General features: G+C 40.5%; 1 protein-coding gene across 2 annotated transcripts in view; it reads right to left on the bottom strand.

The window, feature by feature from the left end:
• The window catches only part of SKAP1 (src kinase associated phosphoprotein 1), a 322,299-nt gene that overhangs the window by 44,435 nt on the left and 251,010 nt on the right, over window positions 1-26,854 (bottom strand). For both annotated transcript variants that reach the window (XM_055407647.2, XM_055407648.2), the window contains exons 5-6: window positions 5,255-5,332; window positions 2,447-2,530 (exon numbers count right to left, since the gene is read on the bottom strand). In XM_055407647.2, the coding sequence (XP_055263622.1) occupies window positions 2,447-2,530; window positions 5,255-5,332 (162 nt within the window). The remainder of the gene's footprint in view (window positions 1-2,446; window positions 2,531-5,254; window positions 5,333-26,854) is intronic.

The raw sequence follows: 26,854 nt of genomic DNA, 5'->3' as shown, positions 1-26,854 counted from the left end.
TTATTACAGCGGGGGGAGTATGGCCGTAAACATGAGGCTCTTGAAGGCTATTACAGAGCTGAAACATTATTATCAGGGCCAGCAGAGCACATGCGCGGGGAGGGACAGCAGCACAAGGGGCATCATGAGTCCGGGTTCTCCTCCTATGTCTTACGTAGCATTTGGGCTAGACTTCTCTTCCTCTCCTGCTGGTCAGGTGGAAGTTCATGCTAGAGGGAGAATAATTAAAACTCAGTATTTTATCCCCCTTGCAAGCAGTCAGATTGGGAAGCAGCAGAGTACTGTTGAGTATCATTAGATGATGAGGAAAGAGTATAAAAGGAAAAGGACCCCGAGTGAAAGGAGAGACTACTCTGCCTGTCACGCTCTTAAAAAAAATTAGAAACAGAAAAAGAGGGGGTGGTTCCTAATGATTTTGCGTCCTTGTGGTGTGGTTCAGAACTTGTAGAAGAACAGGACCACAGTGTCCGGGCAATGCTTCCTGTCCTGTAAAATGAATTTCTTTTTTCTGGCCGCACCTCACAGCATGTGGTTCCCTGACGAGGTTTTCAACCCATGCCCCCTTGCATTGGAAGCATGGAGTCTTGACCATAGAACCACCAGGGAAGTCCCTAGAATGAATTACTTTTTGATGATGATGATGAGAGGGATGGCAGTGGGAAGAAAATAGTTACAGAAAAGTAAAAGAATCTGTCCTCACCTGGTTGAGCTAAAAGAAATACACACACACTTTATACTTCCTAAGAAAATGTCTTGGGCACAATAAGAAGTAACTGGCATGAAGGGAGCCATGCAACAGTGCTTTTTGACACCAGAATCTTTTTTGTTAAAGTATCTCTCCTTGTTCTAACTGGCCACTAAAATGTTTTGTTGTTCTTTGGTCACCAGATTTTATTTCACTCTGATGGCAAAATGGTCAATAAAAGTCTCCAAGCCTCTTGCTCTTGCTCTCCCTCCTCACCTTGAGTGGGAAGGATTCTGAATGAATGAACGTGATACCTAGTTTTATATCCAGATATACCAACCGTGTATTTAAATGTAAGGGAAATGATAAACATTTTACCAAGGACATATATGTTACATTAGTTTGAAGGTTCAAAATAAGAAATAAACCTGGCTGGCCTAGAATTCAGGGGAGAAACTTTAGTTGCTGGATTTGAGAGTGGGTTAGGGGTTGGAAGGATGCAGGGGGCTTGTTATTTAGGTTTTGGGTTATGCTGCTATCATTTCCAAGTACACCTCACACTTTATCCATATATGGGAAAGGCTCTGAGGAATCGTGATGGTGAACCCAAGATGAAGGTTAGTGATAACTGTTGCAGGCAGAAAGGCAGAGTGAGGTAACTGCCTTGAAGCCCAAGATCTAATCTGAAGGATTCCATGTCATTTAGCAAAGCTGCTCTTTCTGCTACCTTTGAGCCAAAGGTGCAGGAAGTCCAAAGACAACTGGGTAAGTATCTGACTATTCCCTTGACTAGCTATCCAGGGTTTGGGAGAGGAGTAAGTCCAGGAAAGAAGGAAGAGAGGAGAAACAGAAAATTACTGAAAGGATAATAAAGGATTTACTTTGGACCACTGGCCTCTGTAAGGCGGTAGAACGCAAAGAAATCCCCACAAGATTGCTACTTTATCTTCCTCTTGCGTTGCAGTATTACTTCTGCGGCAGTCTATCCGGCAGGAAGGAATTCCCTATTTCAGTTTGCATTCACCTACAGTGATAACTTTTAGCCTGTAGTAGTTATTTGCAGCTCCTCCAGTTTGTGCTTATATCCTCTACTTCTCATGAACTAAGCAAGAGTGTTAAGCCGGGATGGGAAGTCTTTTAGGGATAGGTCATGAGTGTTGTGGTTGATTGAGTCAGTGGTGGCTCATAAGAAGCTGCTTCTGGCTTGGGTCAACACTTTGCTGCTGCTGCCATCTGGCTAAAGGGTGTCTCTCGGGCACAGCAACTATTGGGGTCTTGATACTTCATGGCTCTAGGGATGTCCATTGGATTACATCCCAGGAGCCAGTAGGATAAAGTTTGAAGCATGCTCTTAGAGTTCCTACTTAAAGGTTATATTACTGGGCTATTGGTAAGCTGCTAAAATCCTTCTCAGAATTATTATTTTTCAATATTTAACCTATATAATTAATGTCTATAAAGTGTTTGAGGTTCTTTTTTAACAAATGCCAAGGCATTTGAGCTCGATAATATGTTATTAGTCATAAGGTAGCCTTTTGATATGCTGACCACACTATCCTAGTGCTTAAAGGGGCTATAATTTCTAAATTGGTATGAGTTTTTGGTGATGAGCAAGGTATTACTTAGCCAAGCTTCTTTCCCAAGCATGTCTCTTTATGGGTGTTAGTTAAGGACTACTAAGTTTAGATCTAAGTGCTTGAGAATTTACGAAGTGCTTGCATCCAGGAGTGAGATGCTGCTGTGCAAATGAAGAACACTTACTTTTCTCATTAGCATAGTAGTAGAAGAGGCCTCTGCTGACAACACACCATCGCTTCTGCCACTCTGATCCAAAGAAACTATGATCTAAACAGAAGAGCGGTAAGGGACATAAATTCAGGTAACTACAATCATTGAAGAGTCCGTAAAATCCAACAACACACAGTACAGTGTGTTATTGTTTTATTTTCCAGGTTTTTTTTTTTTTTTTTTTTTCAGTCGCTCAGTCGTGTCCGACTCTCCGCGACCCCATGAATCACAGCACGCCAGGCCTCCCTGTCCATCACCAACTCCCGGAGTACACTCAAACTCATGTCCACAGAGTCGGTGATGCCATCCAGCCATCTCATTCTCCGTCGTCCCCTTCTCCTCCCGCCCCCAACCTTTCCCAGCATCAGAGTCTTTTCCAGTGAGTCAACTCGTCTCATGAGGTGGCCAAAGTATTGGAGTTTCAGCTTTAGCATCAGTCCCTCCAATGAACATCCAGGATTGATCTCCTTTAGAATGGACTGGTTGGATCTCCTTGCAGTATAAGGGACTCTCAAGAGTCTTCTCCAACACCACAGTTCAAAAGCATCGATTCTTCGGCGATCAGCTTTCTTCACAGTCCAACTCTCACATCCATACATGACCACGGGAAAAACCATTGCCTTGACTAGACGGACCTTGGTCGGCAAAGTAATGTCTCTGCTTTTTAATATACTATCAAGGTTGGTCATAACTTTCCTTCCAAGGAGCAAGCGTCTTTTAATTTCATGGCTGCAATCAGCATCTGCAGTGATTTTGGAGCCCAAAAAAACAAAGTCTGACACTGTTTCCACTGTTTTTCCATCTATTTCCCATGAAGTGATGGGACCAGATGCCATGATCTTTGTTTTCTGAATGTTGAGCTTCAAGCCAACCTTTTCACTCTCCTCTTTCACTTTCATCAAGAGGCTTTTGAGTTCCTCTTCACTTTCTGCCATAAGGGTAGTGTCATCTGCATATCTGAGGTTATTGATATTTCTCCCGGCAATCTTGATTCCAGCTTGTGCTTCTTCCAGCCCAGCGTTCCTCATGATGTACTCTGCATATAAGTTAAATAAGCAAGGTGACAATATACAACCTTGACGCACTCCTTTTCCTATTTGGAACCAGTCTGTTGTTCCATGACCGGTTCTAACTGTTGCTTCCTGACCTGCATACAGGTTTCTCAAGAGGCAGGTCAGGTGGTCTGGGATTCCCATCTCTTTCAGAATGTTCCACAGTTTATTGTGATCCACACAGTCAAAGGCTTTGGCATAGTCAATGAAGCAGAAATAGATGTTTTTCTGAAACTCTCTTGCTTTCTCCATGATCCAGCGGATGTTGGCAATTTGATCTCTGGTGCCTCTGCCTTTTCTAAAACCTGCTTGAACATCTGGGAGTTCACGGTTTACATACTGCTGAAGCCTGGCTTGGAGAATTTTGAGCATGACTTTACTAGCGTGTGAGATGAGTGCAATTGTGCGGTAGTTTGAGCATTCTTTGGCATTGCCTTTCTTTGGGATTGGAATGAAGACTGACCTCTTCCAGTCCTGTGGCCACTGCTGAGTTTTCCAAATCTGCTGGCATATTGAGTGCAGCACTTTCACAGCATCATCTTTCAAGACTTGAAATAGCTCAACTGGAATTCCATCACCACCACTAGCTTTGTTCGTAGTGATGCTTAATGGGTGAATTTAACTCGGATGACCATTATATCTACCTCTGTGGGCAGGAATCCCTTAGAAGAAATGGAGTAGCCATCATGGTCAACAAAAGAGTCCGAAATGCAGTACTTGGATGCAATCTTAAAAATGACAGGATGATTTCTGTTCGTTTCCAAGGCAAACCATTCAATATTACAGTAATCCAGGCCTATGCCCCAACCAGTAATGCTGAAGAAGCCGAAGTTAATCGGTTCTATGAAGACCTACAAGACCTTTTAGAACTAACACCCCAAAAAGATTTTCCAGGTTAATGGACTGTAAAACCCTCCCTTTCACTCCCACAGGTTATCCCATATTGACTCAGTGTGCAGAGGACTCACTCAGTTAAAGGCCCAAGTTCTAAACAGGTTTTGCTTGCTCTGACCTCAGCTGTTTCTCTACATTTCCTTTATCTTTCGGGTTCTATTCTCATCCTGTAGTTATAAAATTCTCCACATCTCCAGATCTTTATGTGTTGTTGCCTTTTCAGTTCAGTTGCTCAGTCGTGTCTGACTCTTTGCGACCCCATGAACCGCAGCATGCCAGGCCTCCCTGTCCATCACCAACTCCCAGAATCCACCCAAACCCATGTCCATGACACTCTAGGCCATGGGCATGAGCAAGGCTTTCTTTGTACTAAGCCAATTTGCCTGAGTATTAAACTTGGTACTCCAACCCTACTATCCTAATTAAAGAGTGAGAGCTGAAGATTCGGACTTGTCTGAAACTTGAAAGTTGGCTGCTTCACATATGATATAAAAATTACACTTGAGGCAACACAGCTTCACTCTTTATGGGTGCACACTGAGAGATGAGAACAAGAATATAGTCCTTCATTTATTCCTTCAACAAGTAATTACTAAGCAGGTATACCAGGTGAGCAAGACAGAAACCAATCCCTGTCCTGATGAAGTGGAGATCTGGGGCCAGGTCTTTCAGCCTACACACAGATACCAGACTTCTCTTTTTTTCCTTTCCTCTGGCCTTATACCTGCCTAGTGTAGTACTGGGCACAGAGAATGCCTTCCCTTGGCTGGCCCTCTTTTTCCTCATTTCCATTCTCTTCTTGGAATGTTCTGAGATCTGGGGGTCTAATCAGTACCTTTGCTTTTCTTCTCTAAGTATCCTTGCTTGATGATATTATCAAGCTCTTGAGCTCCTCTTTCGATGTCTTCCATTCCTAAAAGGGATAAGAGCAAGATGTTTTGTTGAAATCTGACAGAATTTTCATTGATTTGGGCTACTTGAAATAATCTACATTAATGAAGAGATGCAGATGGGCTATTGCTTAAATATGATACAGAATAAAACAATTTCTAGATGACTGGAGGGGAGTAAATTTTCTTTCTTTCTAATTATATCTAATGCTGAAATTGCTTAAAATGACTTAAACATAATACTAGTCTGTACAAGGGAGGTTGTTTAAATGTGCACTGATTGGTAAGAAAAGGACTCCAAAAAACTAAGAATTTGCTTAACTAAACACACACTCACCTTTTTCTAACAAACAGAAAGTCACCCTAGTAAACATATTTTTATTAAGTTCACACAAAGAAAGGATGTGCATAGCTGAACTTGGCAATAATTGCCAAATCCTGGTTTTGTCAACGGCAAGGGAAAAGTCTAGGAACAGTAGAAGCCTTTACACAGAGAAGATCTGGATCTGACATCAGCTTTTAATTGCATGCTGCTAACACTCTTGGCTTTCAATCAGCCTCGTTAGGTACAAATTTATTGAGAAGTCAAGATCCAAATTTGTCTTCCACCACTAAGGTTTATACTTATTTTACAGAAGGGAGGGGTAAAGGTCAGAGACAAAGAGGAAGGAATTTAGTTCCCCCCAAAATAAACAACAACAAAAACAATTAAAAACTCTGTACTTCTTAATTAGGAGAAATGAAGGGAGTGGGCTAGCATAGTCCTAATATTCATTCTTTTTAGGTTCGGGGACTAGACCTTTGGCTTCTATGCTGTTTCCAGATTAGTTTCAAAAATGCAGATCAGAAGAGCTCTTTCTTTTTCAGCTGAGTGCCTGAATCTTTTTCCTATTTGTTCTTATTTTCAACTTCTTGTTCATGAGCTGTTTCCATTTGTGTGTTTTGCAGTTAGCAAACTCTGTGGCTGCTATAAATCTCCTGGATGGGTCTCAGGATACACACATGAGATGAACAGCAGCAAAGGAAAGTTCATCTGTCTAGGATTCTTTCATTTCTCCCACCCTTCTGAAAATTCTAGTATCTTTTTGAAAATGCTCTCCGAGAAAACAGAAGCAGATCATACTGAGGGTGAGGACCTGGTACAGCTAAGAAGGCCCTTTGAAGGAGAACCTATCCTCTCTGCCATGCTGTCAAAAAAAAATTGCTCCTAGAGGCCTAAAAATTAAATGAAAGACATAAGGGATAAGAAAAACAGGATCCTTTAAGCCTGGAGTTTCCATCTTTTCTTCCCACCATTTTTTTTTTTTTCCTTTTTTTAAGGTCGTGTTAAACTTAGAAACACAGTTTCTTGTTAAAGATGCCGAGAGTCTGAATCATAAAAGACATGTTAAACGTTCTATTAGAATTCAAACCTCCTTTTTTAATGCAAATCTAAATGCCATTTTATGGAACATCTATAATTATGAAAATGGGAAGACATTGCCTCGTGTGCGGGAGAGTCTGTGAGTATGAATATTACATTAATGGGCCCACACCAGCTCACTGATCCTGCTGGCAGGAGCATAAAAAATGCTTGAGTGAAACTTTTATTTAGATGTTAAGACTCCAGGCCCCAGCGGGGTGACAGAGACAGTCCCTGTGAGTTGCCATCCGAGAGAGAGCTTGAATTGAATTACCCAGGGGGGAAGGAAGTAGTGATGAGCAGTGCTTCGCTTATTTAATTTCGTTTACTTTCAGTACATTATCAGCATGAGGCTTTTCTCTCCCCACCAACTGAAACCCAAGAATGCCACCACCAAGAAACAAAGACATAATGCAGCAGAGATGTTTGAATTCAAAGTTACTAATTTTAGGAGACTAGGGACAGCACCATCACTACCTTCTTACTTTAAAAGTCACACTTGGTTTGCTAAAATTGGGCACTGAATGAGTTGCTGAATTTCTTCTCTTGGTCATCCATCAACAAGATTCTGAAGAGGAAGAGAGCTGTAAATACAGTATATTATATGCTGTTTTTTGTAAGATGTGTTATGTCACTTTCTTATTAGAGGGAATCTGTACTGATGAACTCTCTTGCCTGCATTCCCTTATGGGCAGTGGAAAAAAATGGGATTATAGGTGAAGTTTGGAATGGCTAGGGAAAAAAATCAGATCAAATCAATTTTTATTCTGTTGATTATCTTCTACGTCTAAGGCACTCTGTGATGAGTGCAATAACACAATTGTTCTCAATGTAAAGTTGACTCTGAGCCCAATCTTATTACCTCCATGATCTAGTAGATAAACCCAGATGGGATCCAGATCAATCTCAATCCAAGGTGAGAAGCCACTGTGGCAATCAAGTTCTTTCCCCTTTCAGTGTCAGCTCAGGGTCTCACTGATCAAGAACTGGTGGTCCTAAGGATATACACATTAACTCCAGTCCTGTGTGATGAGGCTGGAAGAGCCTTGTATGCCTGAATTCACAAGTGAACCGATATGCAGAATTACTTAACATGAAATAGAAAGTATGTAGATGTTTTACAGGATGGTAATAAAAATATCATTTTTATTATGATAAAAATGGAAGGAAGAAGCCACAAACAATTGCATGAGTTGCTATTTTAAGGCAAAAACATTTAAGTATATAATTTTTTAAAAAAATCAAGGCTTTTTGTCCATTACCTAAAAAAGATATCACCACCTTGATGGAAAAAAAAGAAATGATTTAGATTTATTGGGAATAAATTGTCCTTTGGATAAACCTAGGGGTGTGTCATACTATATCAGCACAAAACAGAATTGCATTAGTGTCATAATCTCTCTCTAGTACTGCACTTAACTAAATCTCTCAGAATAGCCCATATAAAAAAAGATTCACTTAGCTGAAGGATGTGGGGCTATAAAGATAAGATCAACAGAGAAGAGTGTTACCCAGAAGTGATGGCCACCCAACTTTCATGACAGATGAAGATAAAAGAAATTCTCAGACATCTTTCTTTCCCCATCCAGATTCCTTTAAACCCTGTATCCCACCCATACTACCTCTGCAGAATAGAAGTCCATCTCTCAGCACTAAGCATGACTCCTTAGTTAGCCACGCACAGCAGCAACAATGGGGGCCCTTTGGAGTGTGATACATTTCCATAAAGTAGTCAATAAAAAAGACACGGGAGCTTATGTGAGTCACGGCCTATTTAATCAGCTGCATTCTAGCCCACTGAGAAAAGAGAATTGGAGAAATCAGTTGGCAATACCACAGCACAAGGCTAATAGAACAAGAGGCCGCACAATTTCTATTGCAAAAAGGTTGCAGCTCTTGCAGAAAAAAAACAGTACCCACAAACTTTCATTATAGGTACCGGCTTGGTCTCTTGCCCAATCAGCCTGAAATGAAAATCAATGATTTAAAAAATTCCATCTTTTGTTCAACATTTTCCTATCCCTAAACTGGACTTCTATCCTCTCCTTTCCTTTTAATCCAAGTTCTTTTCAATTGTTTGAAAAAGAGACCAAGCCAACTCCCTCCTGGAGATGGATAGCTACCTGGGGTGAATTTCAGGCAGGATGAAGTTTACCAGTTTAAAGTACCCATGATATAGGACCTGGGATTTTGGGGGATGAGGTTGGATAAAATCTAAAATTTGAAAGTTGGGAATGGTCAAGTTCCATTTGTGATTCCAATTCACTTACAGATCACTGGTGTATGTGTGCATTTTCAAAATGACAAATATACTTCACAGTGTCTCAAATGGACAAAATCAAAGGGGATACGGCAGGTAGGGTGGGAGGTATAGTAGTCTCCTGTTTGGTGGTTGTTAATCTAAAGGAGATCAATCCTGGGTGTTCATTGGAAGGACTGATGCTAAAGCTGAAACTGCAATATTTTGGCCACCTCATGCGACGAGTTGACTCACTGGAAAAGACTCTGATGCTGGGAAAGGTTGGGGGCGGGAGGAGAAGGGGACAACAGAGAATGAGATGGCTGGATGGCATCACCGACTCTGTGGATATGAGTTTGAGTGAACTCCGGGAGTTGGTGATGGATAGGGAGGCCTGGCGTGCTGTGATTCATGGGGTTGCGGAGAGTCGGACACGACTGAGCGACTGAACTGAACTGAACTGAACTGAATCTCCAGCATCACTTTGCAGACAAAGGTCTGTATAATCAAACCTACGGTTTTTTTAGCAGTCACGTATGGATGTGAGAGTTGGACCATAAAGAAGGCTGAGCACCAAAGAATTGATGCTTTTTGAACTGTGTGGTGTTGGAGAAGACTCTAGAGAGTCCCTTGGACAGCAAGGAGACCAAACCAGCAATCTTAAAGGAAATCAACCCTGAATATACATTGGAAGGACTGATGCTGAAGCTGAAATTCCAATACTTTGGCCACCTGAGGCAAAGAGCCAACTAACTCATTGGGAAAGACCCTGTTACTGGGAACAATTGAGGGCCAGAGGAAAAGGGGGCAACGGAGGATGAGATGGTTATCGACTCAATGGACATGAATTGGAGCCAACTCTGGGACACAGTGAAAGACAGGGAAGCCTGGCATGCTGCAGTCCATGGGGTCGCAAATAGTTGGACATGACTGAGTGACTGAATAATCTGTTGGTTAAATCCTCTCCTTTGTTTTTGGTTTCTGAGTCCTTCTTTAATAAGTTCATTACTATTTTTCTTAGCTTCTTGCATTTCTGGATTACTTTTTGCTTTATTTCTCAATTTTCAGGAACTAGTCAATAAATGACAGGTTGAGGTGTCTGGCAGGAAGTGTTCATCTTTTACACATGAAACAGGGACAATGGTTTCAATGATTCTTCCTTCATTAGTCCCTTGGGACAGGCTTACATAAGTCTTGATCTGCTATGGTTCCATTCAATATCCACTTGAGTTTGCATTTATTGCTCACACTTTTCAGTCTTTGTGCTTCGCTTATTAAGGAATATAGACTAACACATGTAAGGTGAAAAATTCTAAGCCATTAATAATAATAGACTTAGGATCTAAAAGTTTCAAAGACATGGAAGCCTTTAATCTCAAGGAGAAATAAATTGGATAGCAGATGAAAGGAAGGGATTGAACACAAAGTACTTAACCAAGTTCTTCAACAAACTGTGACATAAGAAACTAAGAAACACAATAAGTGCAATTGGAGCTAGACTGAAGGATGTCAGAGAATGGTAGAAATCACACATATGGTTAAAACCAATGCAGGAGACAAATATTCAGGAGATCTTGATGGCCCCTTGTTTCCCCTCCAGTATTTAAAGGTCTTTTAAAAAAATCTGTTAATCCAGGTAACAGACCAAATTGTGTAAAAATCTGTGGAAGAAATTTGTTACATTGAGGATACAGAAAATTCCCGGTAGAGTCTAGGCTGGAAATGATAAGAAGAAAATAGATAACTGATGTATAAAATTATTAAAACTAATACATTTTAATAAAAATGTTTTTAAAAAACCTAACAGGTTTTAACCTGCATTTTATCAAGCATTTTCACATTTAATTTGAGCTCCATAACATCCCTGTGACGTATGTGTTACTACCATTTCCACTTTATAGACTAGGAAATAGGCTTACTGAAATTACGGGACTTGTTGAAGGTTGCTCAGCTGGAAAAGCCCAAGCACTTTCCACCACCCTGAGTTTCAGCTGAAGAGACACATTCAGAAGTAGCTGAGGAAAGAAAGGGTCTTCCCACCTCACTTGCCCACAAGAGACCTCATTTAAACATGGAAAATGTGGGACTTCCCTGGTGGTCCAGTGGTTAACACTCCAATGCAGAGGGCACAGGTTTGATCCCTGGTTGGGGAACTAAGATCTCACATGCTGTGGGGTGCAGCCAAAAAAAATACAGAAAAAGAAACAGACACAATGTGCTGTTATTCCAATACTTTAATATAAAAAAATTACTTTAAGGTCCGGTATTTCTCATTTACTTTGTAAGGTACTAGATGACTAATCTATAGAATTGTTTTTAGGGCAAGTCTATGTGAAATTCAAGAGATCAACATATATGTGGAACAAAACTGAAAGAAAGAGAATGCAATAAAAGGATACACAAGGAAAAGAAAATGCAAGGGAAAGAAACCTGGAGCTCTCAAACAGTGCTGCTTGAACACCAAGATTTGAAAGGCCTCTCTGACACAAGAGAAGAGGGAAAGGGAAGCCTGGTCCACTGTGGGGCTCGTGCAGGAATCTTGGACATGATTCATTTCCTCTTTAAGGAAGAAATCTTGGTTTAAAAAGCAGGAAGATTTTTAAGTCAAATATCCAAATTGGCTTCTTTTCATAAAACCGTCCATTAATAATGCTAAGCTTGTTGTTTAGTTGCTAAGTCACGTTTGACTCTTTTATGACCCCATGGACTGTAGCCTGCCAGGTTCCTCTGTCCATGGTATTTCCCAGGCAAGAATACTGGAGTGGGTTGTCATTTCCTTCTTCAGGGGATCTTCCCAACCAGAGATCAAACCTGCGTCTCCTGCATTGGCAGGCGGATTCATTACCACTGAGCCACCAGGGAAGCCCCAACGCCAAGCTATAAAGAAGAGAAGAGAAAAGCAAAGGAGTAAAGGAAAGATATAAGCATCTGAATGCAGAGGTCCAAAGAATAGCTAGGAGAGATAAGAAAGCCTTCCTCAGCGATCAATGCAAAGAAACAGAGAAAAAACAACAGAATGGGAAAGACAAGAGATCTCTTCAAGAAAATTAGAGATACCAAGGGAACATTTCATGCAAAGATGGGCTCAATAAAGGACAGAAATGGTATGGACCTAACAGAAGCAGAAGATATTAAGAAGAGGTGGCAAGAATACACAGAAGAACTGTACAAAAAAGATCTTCACAACCCAGATAATCACGATGGTATGATCACCTAGAGCCAGACATCCTGGAATGTGAAGTCAAGTGGGCCTTAGAAAGCATCACTATGAACAAAGCTAGTGGAGGTGATAGAATTCCAGTGGAGCTATTTCAAATACTGAAGGATGAGGCTGTGAAAGTGCTATACTTAATATGCCAGCAAATTTGGAAAACTCAGCAGTGGCCACAGGACCGGAAAAGGTCAGTTTTCATTCCAGTCCCAAAGAAAGGCAATGCCAAAGAATGCTCAAACTACTGCACAATCACACTCATCTCACACACTAGTAAAGTAATGCTCAAAATTCTCCAAGCCAGGTTTCAGCAATACGTGAACCGTGAACTTCCAGATGTTCAAGCTGGTTTTAGAAAAGGCAGAGGAACCAGAGATCAAATTGCCAACATCCGCTGGATCATTGAGAAAGCAAGAGAGTTCCAGAAAAACATCTATTTCTGCTTTATTGACTATGCCAAAGCCTTTGACTGTGTGGATCACAATAAACTGTGGAACATTCTGAAAGAGATGGGAATAGCAGACCACCTGACTTGCCTCTTGAGAAACCTGTATGCAGGTCAGGAAGCAACAGTTAGAACTGGACATGGAACAACAGACTGGTTCCAGATACGAAAAGGAGTATGTCAAGGCTGTATATTGTCACCCTGCTTATTTAACTTGTATGCAGAGTACATCATGAGAAACGCTGGGCTGGAAGAAGCACAAGCTGGAATCAAGATTGCTGGGAGAAATATCAATAACCTCAGATATGCAGATGACACCACCCTTATGGCAGAAAGTGAAGAGGAACTCAAAGGCCTCTTGATGAAAGTGAAAGAGGAGAGTGAAAAGGTTGGCTTGAAGCTCAACAGTCAGAAAATGAAGATCATGGCGTCTGGCCCCATCACTTTATGGAAATAGATGGGGAAACAGTGGAAACAGAGGCTGACTTTATTTTTGGGGGTTCCAAAATCATTGCAGATGCTGACTGCAGACATGAAATGAAAAGACGCTTACTCCTTGGAAGGAAAGTTAGGACCAACCTAGATAGCATATTAAAAAGCAGAGACATTACTTTGACAACAAAGGTCCGTCTAGTCAAGGCTATGGTTTCTCCAGTGGTCATGTATGGATGTGAGAGTTGGACTGTGAAGAAAGCTGAGCGCGGAAGAATTGATGCTTTTGAACTGTGGTGTTGGAGAAGACTCTTGAGAGTCCCTTGGACTGTAAGGAGATCCAACCAGTCCATCCTAAAGGAGATCAATCCTGGGTGTTCACTGGAAGGACTGATGCTGAAATTGAAACTCCAGTACTTTGGCCACCTCATGGGAAGAGTTGACTCATTGGAAAAGACCTTGATGCTGGGAGGGATTGGGGGCGGGAGGAGAAGGGGACAACAGAGGATGAGATGGGTGGACGGCATCACCGACTCGATGGACATGAGTTTGGGTGAACTCTGGGAGTTGGTGAATGACAGGGAGGCCTGGCGTGCTGTGATTCATGGGGTTGCAAAGAGTCGGACACAACTGAGCGACTGAACTGAACTGAAGGTAGCATACAGAAACAATTAATGTTCATGGCATATGAAGAAACTTGTTTCCACAAAAAGGCACTATACTAATTACCACAGATGCCTGTGTTTTCAGGGATGTTCCTCGTCCATGTCTTTACTTTCAGTTGGATTCTACTTACAAGAAATGAAAGTTTTGGAAAAAAGGCATTCCTACTCTAAGTATGATAACTTCAATTCACCAGTTCTAGCATCTAAATAAATGGGAATAAACAACAGCATCCAGTAAGTAAATAGTTCATCTAATTCAATGTCGTAAAACTAATTAAATATAATAATTTATTAATTATCAATTCTGGTATTAGGATACCAGGCCGTCTTTTGATCAGTTGGAGGTATTGATAGAAATGGCAGAGATTTTTTGTAATTCACTTTAAGAATAAGAATGGATTCAAAGCTTTTCTATACTAATACCATAATTTACATTCAATATGCTTTCTTAAGGGAAAAGTCAATTAAAAATAACTTATAGTGTATTTTATTTATGCCACAGTTGATGGTGATTAAACACATTTGATGTAGTATTATAATCATGGCAATCAAGAACTCCAACACAGCTTTATTTCCTTGAAAAAAGATTGTGTTTCTTCAAATGGGTTCTTATGGAAGTGGGTTGGACATATAAGTGTTGGTGGTCATGTGCTATGGGAAAAAAGACTGAGAATTCATGTAATCACCACAGAAATGGTTTAAACCCAGGAAGCCTCTTGTGTCTTCTGATTTTATTAGTGACATGTATCTATAACTTGGGGTTTTCCTGGTGGCTCAGATGGTAAAGAATCTGTCTGCAGTGCAGGAGACCTGGGTTTGATCCCTGGGTCAGGAAGATCCCCTGGAGAACAGAACGGCTACCCACCCCCGTATTCATGCCTGGAGAATTCCATGGACAGAGAGGAGCCTGGAGGGCTACAGTCCACGGGGTCACAAAAAGTTGGACACGACTGAGTGACTAACACTTTAATTTAGTACCTTTAGCTTTATTTTTAATCCTATCAGTCCATCCTTAATACCGAGCCACAGAGATCCAAATGACCTGAATTCCTTTTAGCAGCCAAACCACAGTAAGTGGCAGCAGAATAAAGTGAGAATCCTGACCCAAATCCAGACAGTGATGCTTCAAATGGCTTTGAGATTCTAAAAAGTAAGAGGAGAGGATTTCAAATGCCAAATTGTATTTTTTTTTTTTAAACAAATCTTGAAGGATCACTATTCTCATCTCGAGACAGGCCACTTTTATACATGTGTTACTTGAGAGTGTTTATCTTTAAAAATGAATGAAAAAATATTATTTTCAAATATATTTACTTACTTCTCTACTGGATTATGATAAGAACAGGGAGAAAAGGAAAGAAAAAGAGCCCTCCCTGGATTTGGGGCCACTTTTCAACTGGTTTAACTTCTATCTGTCCACCATACTGTGGCCAGAAATCATCTTCCTGAAACGTATATCTGGCCCTTTCACACTCCTGTTTACAGCTTTTAATGGCTCTCCCTAGCCTGTAGGAGGAAACTCAAACTCTCCATCTCTTCAGAAACTTTAAAACTTGGTCTCACCCTATCTTCCATTTTCATTTTGTCCCAACCCCTTATCCTTCCTACTACTCCAAACAATAAGTGACAGGCTTTGCCTTCTGGAATATGGCATGTATTTTATACTGCCAGGAATTGGCTCATGCTGTTTTTCTTGGTGGGGAATTTCAATCTCTATCACCATTTTCTGAGGAGGGAGTGCTCCTTTAAGACTTAATTCAAATGTCACAACCCTTCTGAATCTTTCTCTATTTCTCCAAATTGAATTATATCCTCCTTTTTCTCTGCTCTAATACCATTTTCTATAGGGTACTATTATAGCACAGTCTTGGTTCCCAGAGACCCTAAACCTTTCCCCCAACACTCTCTCTCCATTCTTGTCTCTTTGCTTAGATGTACATGAGACCTTCAGTTCAGTTCAGTTCAGTTCAGTCGCTCAGTCGTGTCCGACTCTTTGCGACCCCATGAATCACAGCACGCCAGGCCTCCCTGTCCACCACCAACTCCCGGAGTTCACTCAAACTCATGTCCATCGAGTCGGTGATGCCATCCAGCCATCTCATTCTCTGTCATCCCCGTCTCCTCCTACCCCCAATCCCTCCCAGCATCAGACTTTTTTCCAGTGAGTCAACTCGTCCCATGAGGTGGCCAAAGTATTGGAGTTTCAGCTTTAGCATCAGTCCTTCCAATGAACAGCCAGGATTGATCTCCCTTAGAATGGACTGGTTGGATCTCCTTGCAGTACAAGGGACTCTCCAGAGTCTTCTCCAGCACCACAGTTCAAAAGCATCAATTCTTCGGCGCTCAGCTTTCTTCACAGTCCAACTCTCACATCCATACATGACCACGGGAAAAATCATAGCCTTTACTAGACGGACCTTTGTTGTCAAAGTAATGTCTCTGCTTTTTAATATGCTATCTAGGTTGGTCCTAACTTTCCTTCCAAGAAGTAAGCGTCTTTTCATTTCATGGATGCATTCAGCATCTGCAGTGATTTTGGAGCCCCCAAAAATAAAGTCTGACACTGTTTCCACTGTTTCCCCATCTATTTCCCATGAAGTGATGGGGCCAGATGCCATGATCTTCGTTTTCTGAATGTTGAGCTTCAAGCCGACCTTTTCACTCTCCTCTTTCACTTTCATCAAGAGGCCTTTAAGTTCCTCTTCACTTTCTGCCATAAGGGTGGTGTCATCTGCATATATGAGGTTATTGATATTTCTCCCGGCAATCTTGATTCCAGCTTGTGCTTCTTCCAGCCCAGCGTTCCTCATGATGTACTCTGCATATAAGTTAAATAAACAGGGTGACAATATACAACCTTGACGTACTCCTTTTCCTATTTGGAACCAGTCTGTTGTTCCGTGTCCAGTTCTAACTGTTGCTTCCTGACCTGCATACAGGTTTCTCAAGAGGAAGGTCAGGTGGTCTGCTATTCCCATCTCTTTCAGAATGTTCCACAGTTTGTTGTGATCCACACAGTCAAAGGCTTTGGAATAGCAATGAAGCAGAAATAGATGTTTTTCTGGAACTCTCTTGCTTTCTCCATGATCCAGCGGATGTTGGCAATTTGATCTCTGGTTCCTCTGCCTTTTCTAAAACCAGCTTGAACATCTGGAAGTTCACGGTTCACGTATTGCTGAAGCCTGGCTTGGAGAATTTTGAGCATGACTTTACTAGCGTGTGAGATGAGTGCAACTGTGCGGTAGTTTGAGCATTCTTTGGCGTTGCCTTTCTTTGGGACTGGAATGAAAACTGACCTTTTCCGGTCCTGTGGCCACTGCTGAGTTTTCCAAATTTGCTGGCATAGTGAGTGCAGCACTTTCACAGCATCATCTTTCAGGATTTGAAATAGCTCAATTGGAATTCCATCACCTCCACTAGCTTTGTTTGTAGTGATCCTTTCTAAGGCCCACTTGACTTCACATTCCAAGATGTCTGGTTCCAGGTGAGTGAAATGCAGTACTTGGATGCAATCTTAAAAACGACAGAATGATTTCTGTTCGTTTCCAAGGCAAACCATTCAATATTACAGTAATCCAAGTCTATGCCCCAACCAGTAATGCTGAAGAAGCCAAAGTTGAACGGTTCTATGAAGACCTACAAGACCTTTTAGAACTAACACCCAAAAAAGATGTCCTTTTCATTATAGGGGACTGGAATGCAAAATAGGAAGTCAAGAAACACCTAGAGTGACAGGCAAATTTGGCCTTGGAGCATGGAATGAAGCAGGGCAAAGGCTCATAGAGTTTTGCCAAGAGAACGCACTGGTCATAGCAAACACCCTCTTCCAACAACACAAGAGAAGACTCTACACATGGACATCACCAGATGGTCAACACCGAAATCAGATTGATTATATTCTTTGTAGCCAAAGATGGAGAAGCTCTATACAGTTAGCAAAAACAAGACCAGGAGCTGACTGTGGCTCAGATCATGAACTCCTTATTGCCAAATTCAGACTTAAATTGAAGAAAGTAGGGCAAACCACTAGACCATTCAGATATGACCTAAATCAAATCCCTTATGATTATACAGTGGAAGTGAGAAATAGATTTAAGGGACTAGATCTGATAGATAGAGTGCCTGATGAGCTCTGGACGGAGGTTCGTGACATTGTACAGGAGACGGGGACCAAGACCATCCCCATGGAAAAGAAATGCAAAAAAGCAAAATGGCTGTCTGAGGAGGCCTTACAAATAGCTGTGAAAAGAAGAGAAGCAAAAAGCAAAGGAGAAAAGGAAAGATATAAGCATCTGAATGCAGAGTTCCAAAGAATAGCAAGGAGAGATAAGCCTTCCTCAGCGATCAATGCAAAGAAATAGAGGAAAACAACAGAATAGGAAAAACAAGAGATCTCTTCAAGAAAATTAGAGATTCCAAGGGAACATTTCATGCAAAGATGGGCTCGATAAAGGACAGAAATGGTATGGACCTAACAGAAGCAGAAGATATTAAGAAGAGGTGGCAAGAATACACAGAACTGTACAAAAAAGATCTTCACGACGAAGATAATCACGATGGCGTGACCACGTAAGACCTTAGTTACTATGTAAAACTGCTAGAAGCCTGAATGAGGAAATAGAAAAGGGACTTCCCAGGAAAAAGAATGTAGCGGGGGATCTGGGTAGAAGGCAATAGGGAGGATGGCCTAAAAAGGGAAGGAGGGTAAAAATAGATCTTGCATTCATAGGGAGACAGAGAGCACTTTGAAAAAAATTAAATGGACAAAATATCATAGTGCCTGGATTGAAATGAGGGAACAAAGAAGGATCCAATATGGCTGTGCCCCAAGGAGATGGGCCAGTGTTTGCACCCCAGGTATCTAGGTAAAGAGAGTAAGAATTATTGATAGATTGAGGCAGAGCTGGAATGGCTGAGGCCCATCGCAGGGCAGGGCTATACTGTAATTGTTGAACTGATGTGGGATAAAGAATAATCCTTCCCTAAAATACACTCAGTAAACTCCAAGGAGCTTGGTGCTAATTATTTAACTTCTTGAAGCCTAAAGAAAACCTGCGGTGGGAAGTCAGGTCCCTTTCATAGAGGGCAGTTCGATTCATTAGTCATATACCTGTTTCTCTTTGTATCCCCAAGGGCCTCGCACACACAGTAGGTGCCCAATAAATGTTTGTTAAACTGAATTGAAACCACTTCCAGCCTTATGGGACTTGCGGTCTAAGAAGGCAATATGGGAGTGAATATTTGTTAGATAAATCACTTCCACCTAAACCACAAACAATAACTTTTGTTCTGCTGTATATTCACTATTTTAATCTTAGGGTTGGTACTGTGAAATAAGAAAGTAAAAAAGGGAAAGAAAGGAAGCTTTAGCCAAGAAAGCCAGGAGAAAGTAGCGGGTGAAGAAGTCAAGAGGAATCACAGTGCTAAGAATGATGGGAGGATGGATAAAGAGAATTTTGGGGGAAAAAATTAGGAAAAAATACCATGAACCTCAACTGGAGAGAACTAAATCTCCCAGCTGACTGCATAGCCTCATCGAGATACCAGTTCTCTTTACCTCAGAAGTTATTTATCTTCAGGAGAGCATCAAAGGATGTATACAGAGAAAGTCATAATGGACAAAGACGGAGCCAACCACAACAACTTCGCAAATGGATAACTGAATACACTTCAGAAAACAGCTATTGATGGCAATTCCTGAGCTGCAGGCCTCGAGTGGCTGAGAACTTGGCCCTTTCTTTCCCAAGTTTTGTTCTTTTATTTCCCTGAAAATTTTATTTTCTCTTTGAACATCACAAGTGTGTTTGTTTGCATCCTGTACACAAACATTCTATGTGTGCCTGAGCACTTGACACTGCTGATGGTGAAAGCTGCATGGGGATTAGTATACTAGAATCCTGGAATCTTTATTTTAGTTATTCTCCAAACCAAAAGATTTCATGGAGGAATCCAATAATAGTAATTTTGCCTTCTCCGTGTCTCTCTAGTGAAAAACATTCAGATATCATCAGAGCACTGTATTGAGAAAACTTTTAAAGCAAACAAAGCAGAAAATAAAAAAGAAGACTCAGGAACTAATTATCATGATTCTCTGGGGGTATTTCAGGGTGGGTGATCTAATGAGAACTCTCATACCCCATCAGGAAGAACTTGATGGGAACACAGTGATCTCAGCAACGTGGCTTTGACCTGGGATGTATCAGCTGCTGGACAAAGGGCCACTCCCAACCCAGACCTTGCTCCCAGCCAGCTCCCTGGGTGTCTCTGTGCAACCATATGGGATTGGTAACAGAAAAATGATGGCTGCAATAAGGAACCTTGAAGGCAAAAATCACCACCTTTTCTTTTAAGTTATACATATGAGATTTAACATCTTTTTTGGTTTTTTTGTTTCATCTGACAAAACTCAAGCAAGTTTGAAGTAAGTTGAACTTTGCAAGGAAAAAATTAGGGAGGGAAAAATGAGGGTGATGTTGCTAGACCCAAAAGTTTCCAACCAAATCACCAAGTCTGTAATTGCAAAATAAAAACACTAAATCTCAATATCTATTTGCACAGCTCATTAACTAAGGGCTCACACTCAGCAAATGGGAAAAAAAATAAAGGAAAAAACCTTCAGTACTAAATACATTTGGAAAGTTACTGTGGAGACCTGTCTTTCCCTGGGATCTAAATTAGGCTGTTGTCAGATGCATCCATCTGTCTGTCTTTACTGTTTATGTAGGAAGCAGCAAGTTGGGATGAGGCAAAGCATCTTTTGTCAGACTGTGCTGAAGAGAAAAAGAGAACATTCCTTTCTCCACTGAGTATTCTGAACATTACAGCAGGCACTCGACCTGCTTTGCTACTGGGACAACATGATTTACAATGTGAAAAGGGAAAACCTAAATCACTAAGTAATGAAAACATTAAAGTTAATGCATCACAAGTGAGGAATTTATTACCATTAACTCCAATAAACAGTTATAAAACACTTGTCCTTTCCTGTCCATGTGCAGGGACACAGACACTGGACTTCATTAAGCTCAACTTTCTTTTCTTCTTCACTAGACCAGTCATGTGTGTTTGAACCAACCACCATTTATTGTTAAGTGGACTGGTTCATTTTCCAGGACTGTAGAAAGCTGAAGGCACATCCATTTTGCTTCACGGTGCTTGGTATAGACGGATGAAATAGCGAAGTTTAGAAGACATGCTGCTCGGTATGGCTATATGAGTTTATTTAAAACTCCCTAAAATGTATGTCTGATAAAAACAGAGTAACTCTTCCAAGCAGCCTTTCTCAGAGGCAGGTATATAAGTAATAATGCCTGGCAAGGAGGATGGCATATTGGATGCCAATGCATGTCAGGTGCATTTAGCTGAATAATTTTTCCCTTGTTATTGTTTGGTATAGCACCTTAGAAACCTGAGATGGAAACCCATTTCCTTCCAACATCTTTCTCTGTCACAGGGGCATACCAGTTTATTACCTTCAGGTTGTTCATGAACAAAAGAGGCTGCACATATTGGATGGCTAAGGTAGATTGGTTCTGGAATCATTTATTTTAGAGGAAAAAAAGAACTATAGTGTCTTTTTGGAAAGCCAACTCTAATCATGGAATTGCCTGAGTGTTACAAAGCAGATGGGAGGCAGCATGAAATTCAGGCTTCCCTGACCAGTTATAATAGTAATGATGATAATACTAATATTTCACATTTGGATAGCCCTTTATTTAGTGTTTGTAAAGTGCTTTCCTTAACAACATCTCTTTGATTCTGATACAGATAGAATGGCCTCAATAGTCTAGCCTTTAGGAATTGAAACTGAAGCTCAGAAAGGGTAGAAGACTCTCATGCAGCTGGAAGGAAAGAGAATCAATACACAAATTCAGTGTTTTTTAAAGCTCCAAATCTAGTACTTTTTTGGTTATATTATGCTACGACAAACATTTTATGTAATGAATAATGCTGAATTGATGTTAAAGCTGAAACTCCAATACTTTGGCCACCTCATGCGTTGAGTTGACTCACTGGAAAAAGAGTCTGATGCTGGGAAGGATTGGGGGTGGGAGGAGACTGGGACGACAGAGAATGAGATGGCTGGATGGCATCACGACTCGATGGACATGAGTTTGAGTGAACTCCGGGAGTTGGTAATGGATAGGGAGGCCTGGCGTGCTGTGCTTCATGGGGTCGCAAAGAGTCGGCCACGACTGAGCGACTGAATTGAACTGAATGCTATAGTCATAACTATAATGTAATCAAGATAAAGAGTGTTTTAATTCTAGATTTCTCAGCCCAAATGATTTTTAGGAACCCTCTCTGTTAAGCATGGCTACATTATTGGTACTGCAGGATGGAGGCTTGGAATTGTCCAGGATGTCCAGCTTTGAAATGAGGTCTGATTTTTGGCATTACTAGAAAAAGGCAGGTACTTGGATGACTCTCCTGTTGGGTCTCCCATGAGCCAAACTATGTAGAACATATGAAAGAAAGGACTAGAGAGGCTCTGATGCAGAATCTGAGCTGTATATCCTGCATTGCCAGCACCAAGATTTCCATAAGTAAGACCAATTGCTAAAAAGTAGTATAATTTAAGGAGGTAGTAATCACTATTTTAGCATTTCCATAAGGTCCCTAATGAAGAACTCTTAGATGAAGAAGTTACAGGTCTCATCAGAAGTGATGGAGCAAATGACCCTGCCACTCATTTTGCACATAGGGAAATGAAAGCCCAGCCAGCTGTGATGCCATTATGTGACTCACTCAATGATGCCATTATGTGACATCATCCAAAGTAAATGTGACTAATTTGTTGTAAAGTTGAGAAGAGAAATGAAGTTTTCGACTCCAATTCAGCATCATAACATTCTTTCACTCCCACAGTCAGGAAATGATCCTTTTCTAACCCTTGTTTGATACACAGTACAGCAGAAAGTGGCAAGCCATCCTGAAAACAGGTGAATTAAGTAATAGTCTCTGTCCTGAACACTGAGGCCCCTAGTCTTCTTTTACTGTTCAGTTCTAAAAACCCTGGTAGTCGTGCACAGGGGTACCTCCAATAGATTCATGGATCCTTCCCTGGAAAAATGAATGGCCTCAGAGAAAAGACCTGCAGACACTGACATTTGGGAGACCCCAAGCAAAATGGCTGGGTCTTTCTGGCACTCTCAAGTTTAGGCTTTCTAAAGTGAAGTCCATCAGTGAATATGTCCCGCCTTGGCATACAGAAGTTTCAATCTGCCTTTTCAGTTCAGTTCAGTAGTGCCTCATATTTAAATGTGAGCAAGGTCTAAAGATCCCTAGACATTTGCAGAAAAGCTTCCACCATGGAGGACAAAGACCAAAACATACAACAGACAAAAAGGAACTCAGAGGAAACAATTGATTTAGGGAGCAGAAAGGAAAATTAAAAACCAAAACAAATGAGCCATCATTAATGTTCCCAGAGGGATAAGAAGTAGCTGAATTCACGAAATAGGATGCTTAAAAAGAAACAATCAGAGAACAAGAAAGGCTAGTCTTAAACATACGGTAGTCAAAATTAAAAACAAAATCAATAGATGGGTTGAAGATGTAATTGAGGACATATTTAAAAAGTAGGGCATAAAGATTAAGAAAACAGAAAACAGAAGAGATAAAAACATTAGAACACAGAAAGTAAAGGGAAGACAATGATCAAAGAAACTTTAAATTTTCTCAAAATGTGAGATATAAATCTTCTGACTGAAAGAGATCACCATACACCCAGCACATGAAATTTCAAAGAGACCCACATCTTGGTGATGACTTGAAATTTCATAACACAATGGATAACAAGAAGTTTGTAAAAGCTTCTGAGTTGGGGGAAAAATTGGTCATACACAAAGAATCAAGAATCAGATTGGCATTTAATTTCTTTACGGTGACACTAGAAGTTAAAATGAAGCAAAACTTTACAAATTCTAAGGGAAAATAATTTCCATCACCGTTTTAACACCTAAACTACCAATCAAGTGTAAAGGTAGACTAAAGAGGTTTTCAGACATGCACACTCTCAAGAAATTTATATCCTGGGCAGCCTTTCTAGGCACCAGAACATGTGCCCCACCAAAGTGAGAGGGTCCATCAGTAAAGAAGGTGATGGATCCTGGTGGGGCTCTGAGACAAAGGGAAGTTCCAAGGTAGGCAGCCCACAGTGGGGAGGAGGACAGAGGTCTCCAGAAGAGCTGCTCTAAGAACAAAATGGACCTGCTGAATCATCTGATGTGGGTGAACACTTCCAATTCTCCTACAAAGTTCAGGAAGAATTAGGGATGGTGACTTAGAAAACTAATAAAATGAAAAAAGCCAAGGCATTTTCCTACTCTGGAAAAAACAAGAAATAAAATTTAATTATAGAAGTTTATAAGGGTTGGCAGTAAATAAAATTTACATAGTTAAAACATGTAAAGCCTAAAACTAAACAAACTAAAAATTATAGTATAATCATGTTGGGAAGATGAAGGGAGGAGAAGTGAAGACTGGGATTAGAGGAGTGTTAAATTCTCCTCTGACAGAATATAAAATCAACAGTTAATACTGGAAATTGAAAAAGAAAAAAAAACTGTATAACAGTATTATTTAGAAATTTATTATTTAAAATTATTTAGAAATAACATTATTTAGAAAGAATTATTTCATGAATTTCTAAATTTACACAGCAGAATTGATGAAAGATCTAAAGGGGTTGCTTCTGGAGAGCAGTACTCAGAAATTAGAAAGGGATGAATGTAGTATTATTTGATTTTTTAAAACCATATGTCTTTTATTTCGGTGGAAATAAAAAATAATGAGAAAATGGAAAAAAAATTTACAACAAAGCCACATGTCTCCATATTGACATAATGATGATATCCATTCTGAATTTTGCTAAATATACAAAATTCTTAAACTTGGTATGAAGGGTTTATGACAAAGGAATCGAGAAAAGAAAGAAGAAATTGGTGTGGAATAAAGAGAAGCAATTTTTACTAAAAACCACTTACACAAAGCCATAGGTACCACTGAATTAGGTACCATTTTAAGAATATTTTAATAATCTGCAATCTTTGTGCAACTTAAGATTCATTTAAAATTCTAATATTGTACTTTGTACCATAGGCTTAATTCTGCTTAACACCTTCCTACATTGCAAGGGGACCCACAAAAACAGGAGTTCTCTTTCCACGGGAGATCTGTTTTATATCACGAGTAACAAAGGGTATGTGATCCCTTTATGAAATCTGGGGGTCTGAATCCCTGAGTATAAACTTGTGTTGCACTTTATAGAATAGTTTTATATCACTAGGCATGACCAAAATTGTATAAAGCAGCTGCAGATAAAATTAAATCAGAAAAAATTTATTTGGAACCTACCATGTGGTAGGTATTGCACCAGAGAGCAAACAACTCCCAGGACGTCCTAGAAAGACAACTTCAGGTCAGTGCAAAGGCACAGAGAGCACAGACATGATTTTAATTTATAGGATTAGAAAGGTACAAGGCCATAAAACAAGACACCTGTTGTCTGCATTTATGTTAAAGGTTTCGTTTTTTAAAAAATAATCAGAAACCCATAATCATTATTCTTGACATAAATTACACATTAGATTGGGAGTGGAAATCATGTTTTAAGACTAGGAAGGGAAGGAAAAGTAAAACCAACTGCATGTAATTTTTCAAGTGGAAACAACGGCAATATGAAGATATATGGGCTTCAGACCCTCTGGTAGAGGAAGGAGGCTGTGCTCTCTTACCTCTTACAGTGTCACTCTTGTGACCTCTACCATTTGAAATGCTTTGATTCCACCTTGCCCGAGGGACCTGTGAGCAACGGAAAAAGGGATGAAGGATGCCTATGCCTGACCTCACCTTTACATTGTCCAATGACTGAAGGTATAAATCAGCTTTCCCCTTGAAGACTCGAGTGTCAGAAGCTCATGTGAAATGCTGGAAATATTAAATGATGTCCCTGAGGGTTTTACTGTTACTCAGTTTTCTCCTGTAACTGGGAGAGCTGTTCACATGAAGGATACTCTCCCCCAGGACCTCAATTTGTATACAAAATGAAGTATGAAACTCCAACAACTTCTTGCCACTTTGGAAAGAAAATAAACAATTAGTGGAGGTTGCCCTTAGCCTACTGGTCCTGCTTATATTTCAATGATCTCTGTCTATTCCCAGAGAACAGTTCACACCAACAAAGGTGTGATACCCTCATTACAAATCCTTGTTTCCAGGGTAATAAATCAGTGATGGTTAAAAAAATCTCTGCAGACAATTCAATGCGTTTTTGTAATGAAGAAAAATAAAAACTCTTCGCTTTGTCTTAGTTAGCAGAGGAAGTGTACTAATAATTAGAATAGAGGATCAACTGCCCCAGGGCCAAGGTTCCAGTGCTAGCTCATCACTGTGATCTTGGGCGGTATCTAAAACTCCCTTCCAAGATTCTTTCTGCAGAATTTTTAAATCTATGGACTGTTAAATCTCCCAACACACTTTGATTCATTAATCCTCACTGCTACCTCTATAATTGGAATGTGTGTTAGTCACTCAGTCATGTCCAACTCTTTGTGACCCCATGTACTGTAGCCACCAGGCTTCTTTGTCCATGGAATTTTCCAGGCAAGAATACTGGAGTGGGTTGCCATTTCCTTCTCCAGGGGATATTCCTGACCCAGGGATTGAATCCAGGTCTCCCGCATGGCAGGCAGACTCTTTACCATCTGAGCCACCAGGGAAGCCCATAATATAATAGGCATAATTATCTGTAATAAGAAAAATGATCATTCTTCTCTTGACAGAGAAATTCAAGTTATTCATTCAAGTCTCTCAGTTAGTAAGTGGACAAAGCAGGAACAGGAATAAGGAGTCCTCATGACAATCCGTACCATTAATCTCTTGGCATCTCTTTTCTCCATCAAAGATTTGAAGTACTGGCACACAAAGATTATATAGTCTCTATTATAGAAACATGACTATATATCTGTATAGAGCTTCAGAAATTTTAGAGCAGGTTCAAACCTTTTATTTAGTTCAATTTTTATAACAGTCCTGCTGCTGCTGCTGCTAAGTCACTTCAGTCGTGTCTGACTCTGTGTGACCCCATAGACGGAAGCCCACCAGGCTCCCCTGTCCCTGGGATTCTCCAGGCAAGAACACTGGAGTGG

The sequence above is a fragment of the Moschus berezovskii genome, chromosome 20, assembly GCF_049115385.1.
Source record: "Moschus berezovskii isolate FMDL1 chromosome 20, NW_MosBer_1.0, whole genome shotgun sequence".
NCBI lineage: Eukaryota > Metazoa > Chordata > Mammalia > Artiodactyla > Moschidae > Moschus > Moschus berezovskii.
Note: the sequence above shows the minus strand (reverse complement) of the source record. Positions and strands in the feature narration are given on the sequence as shown.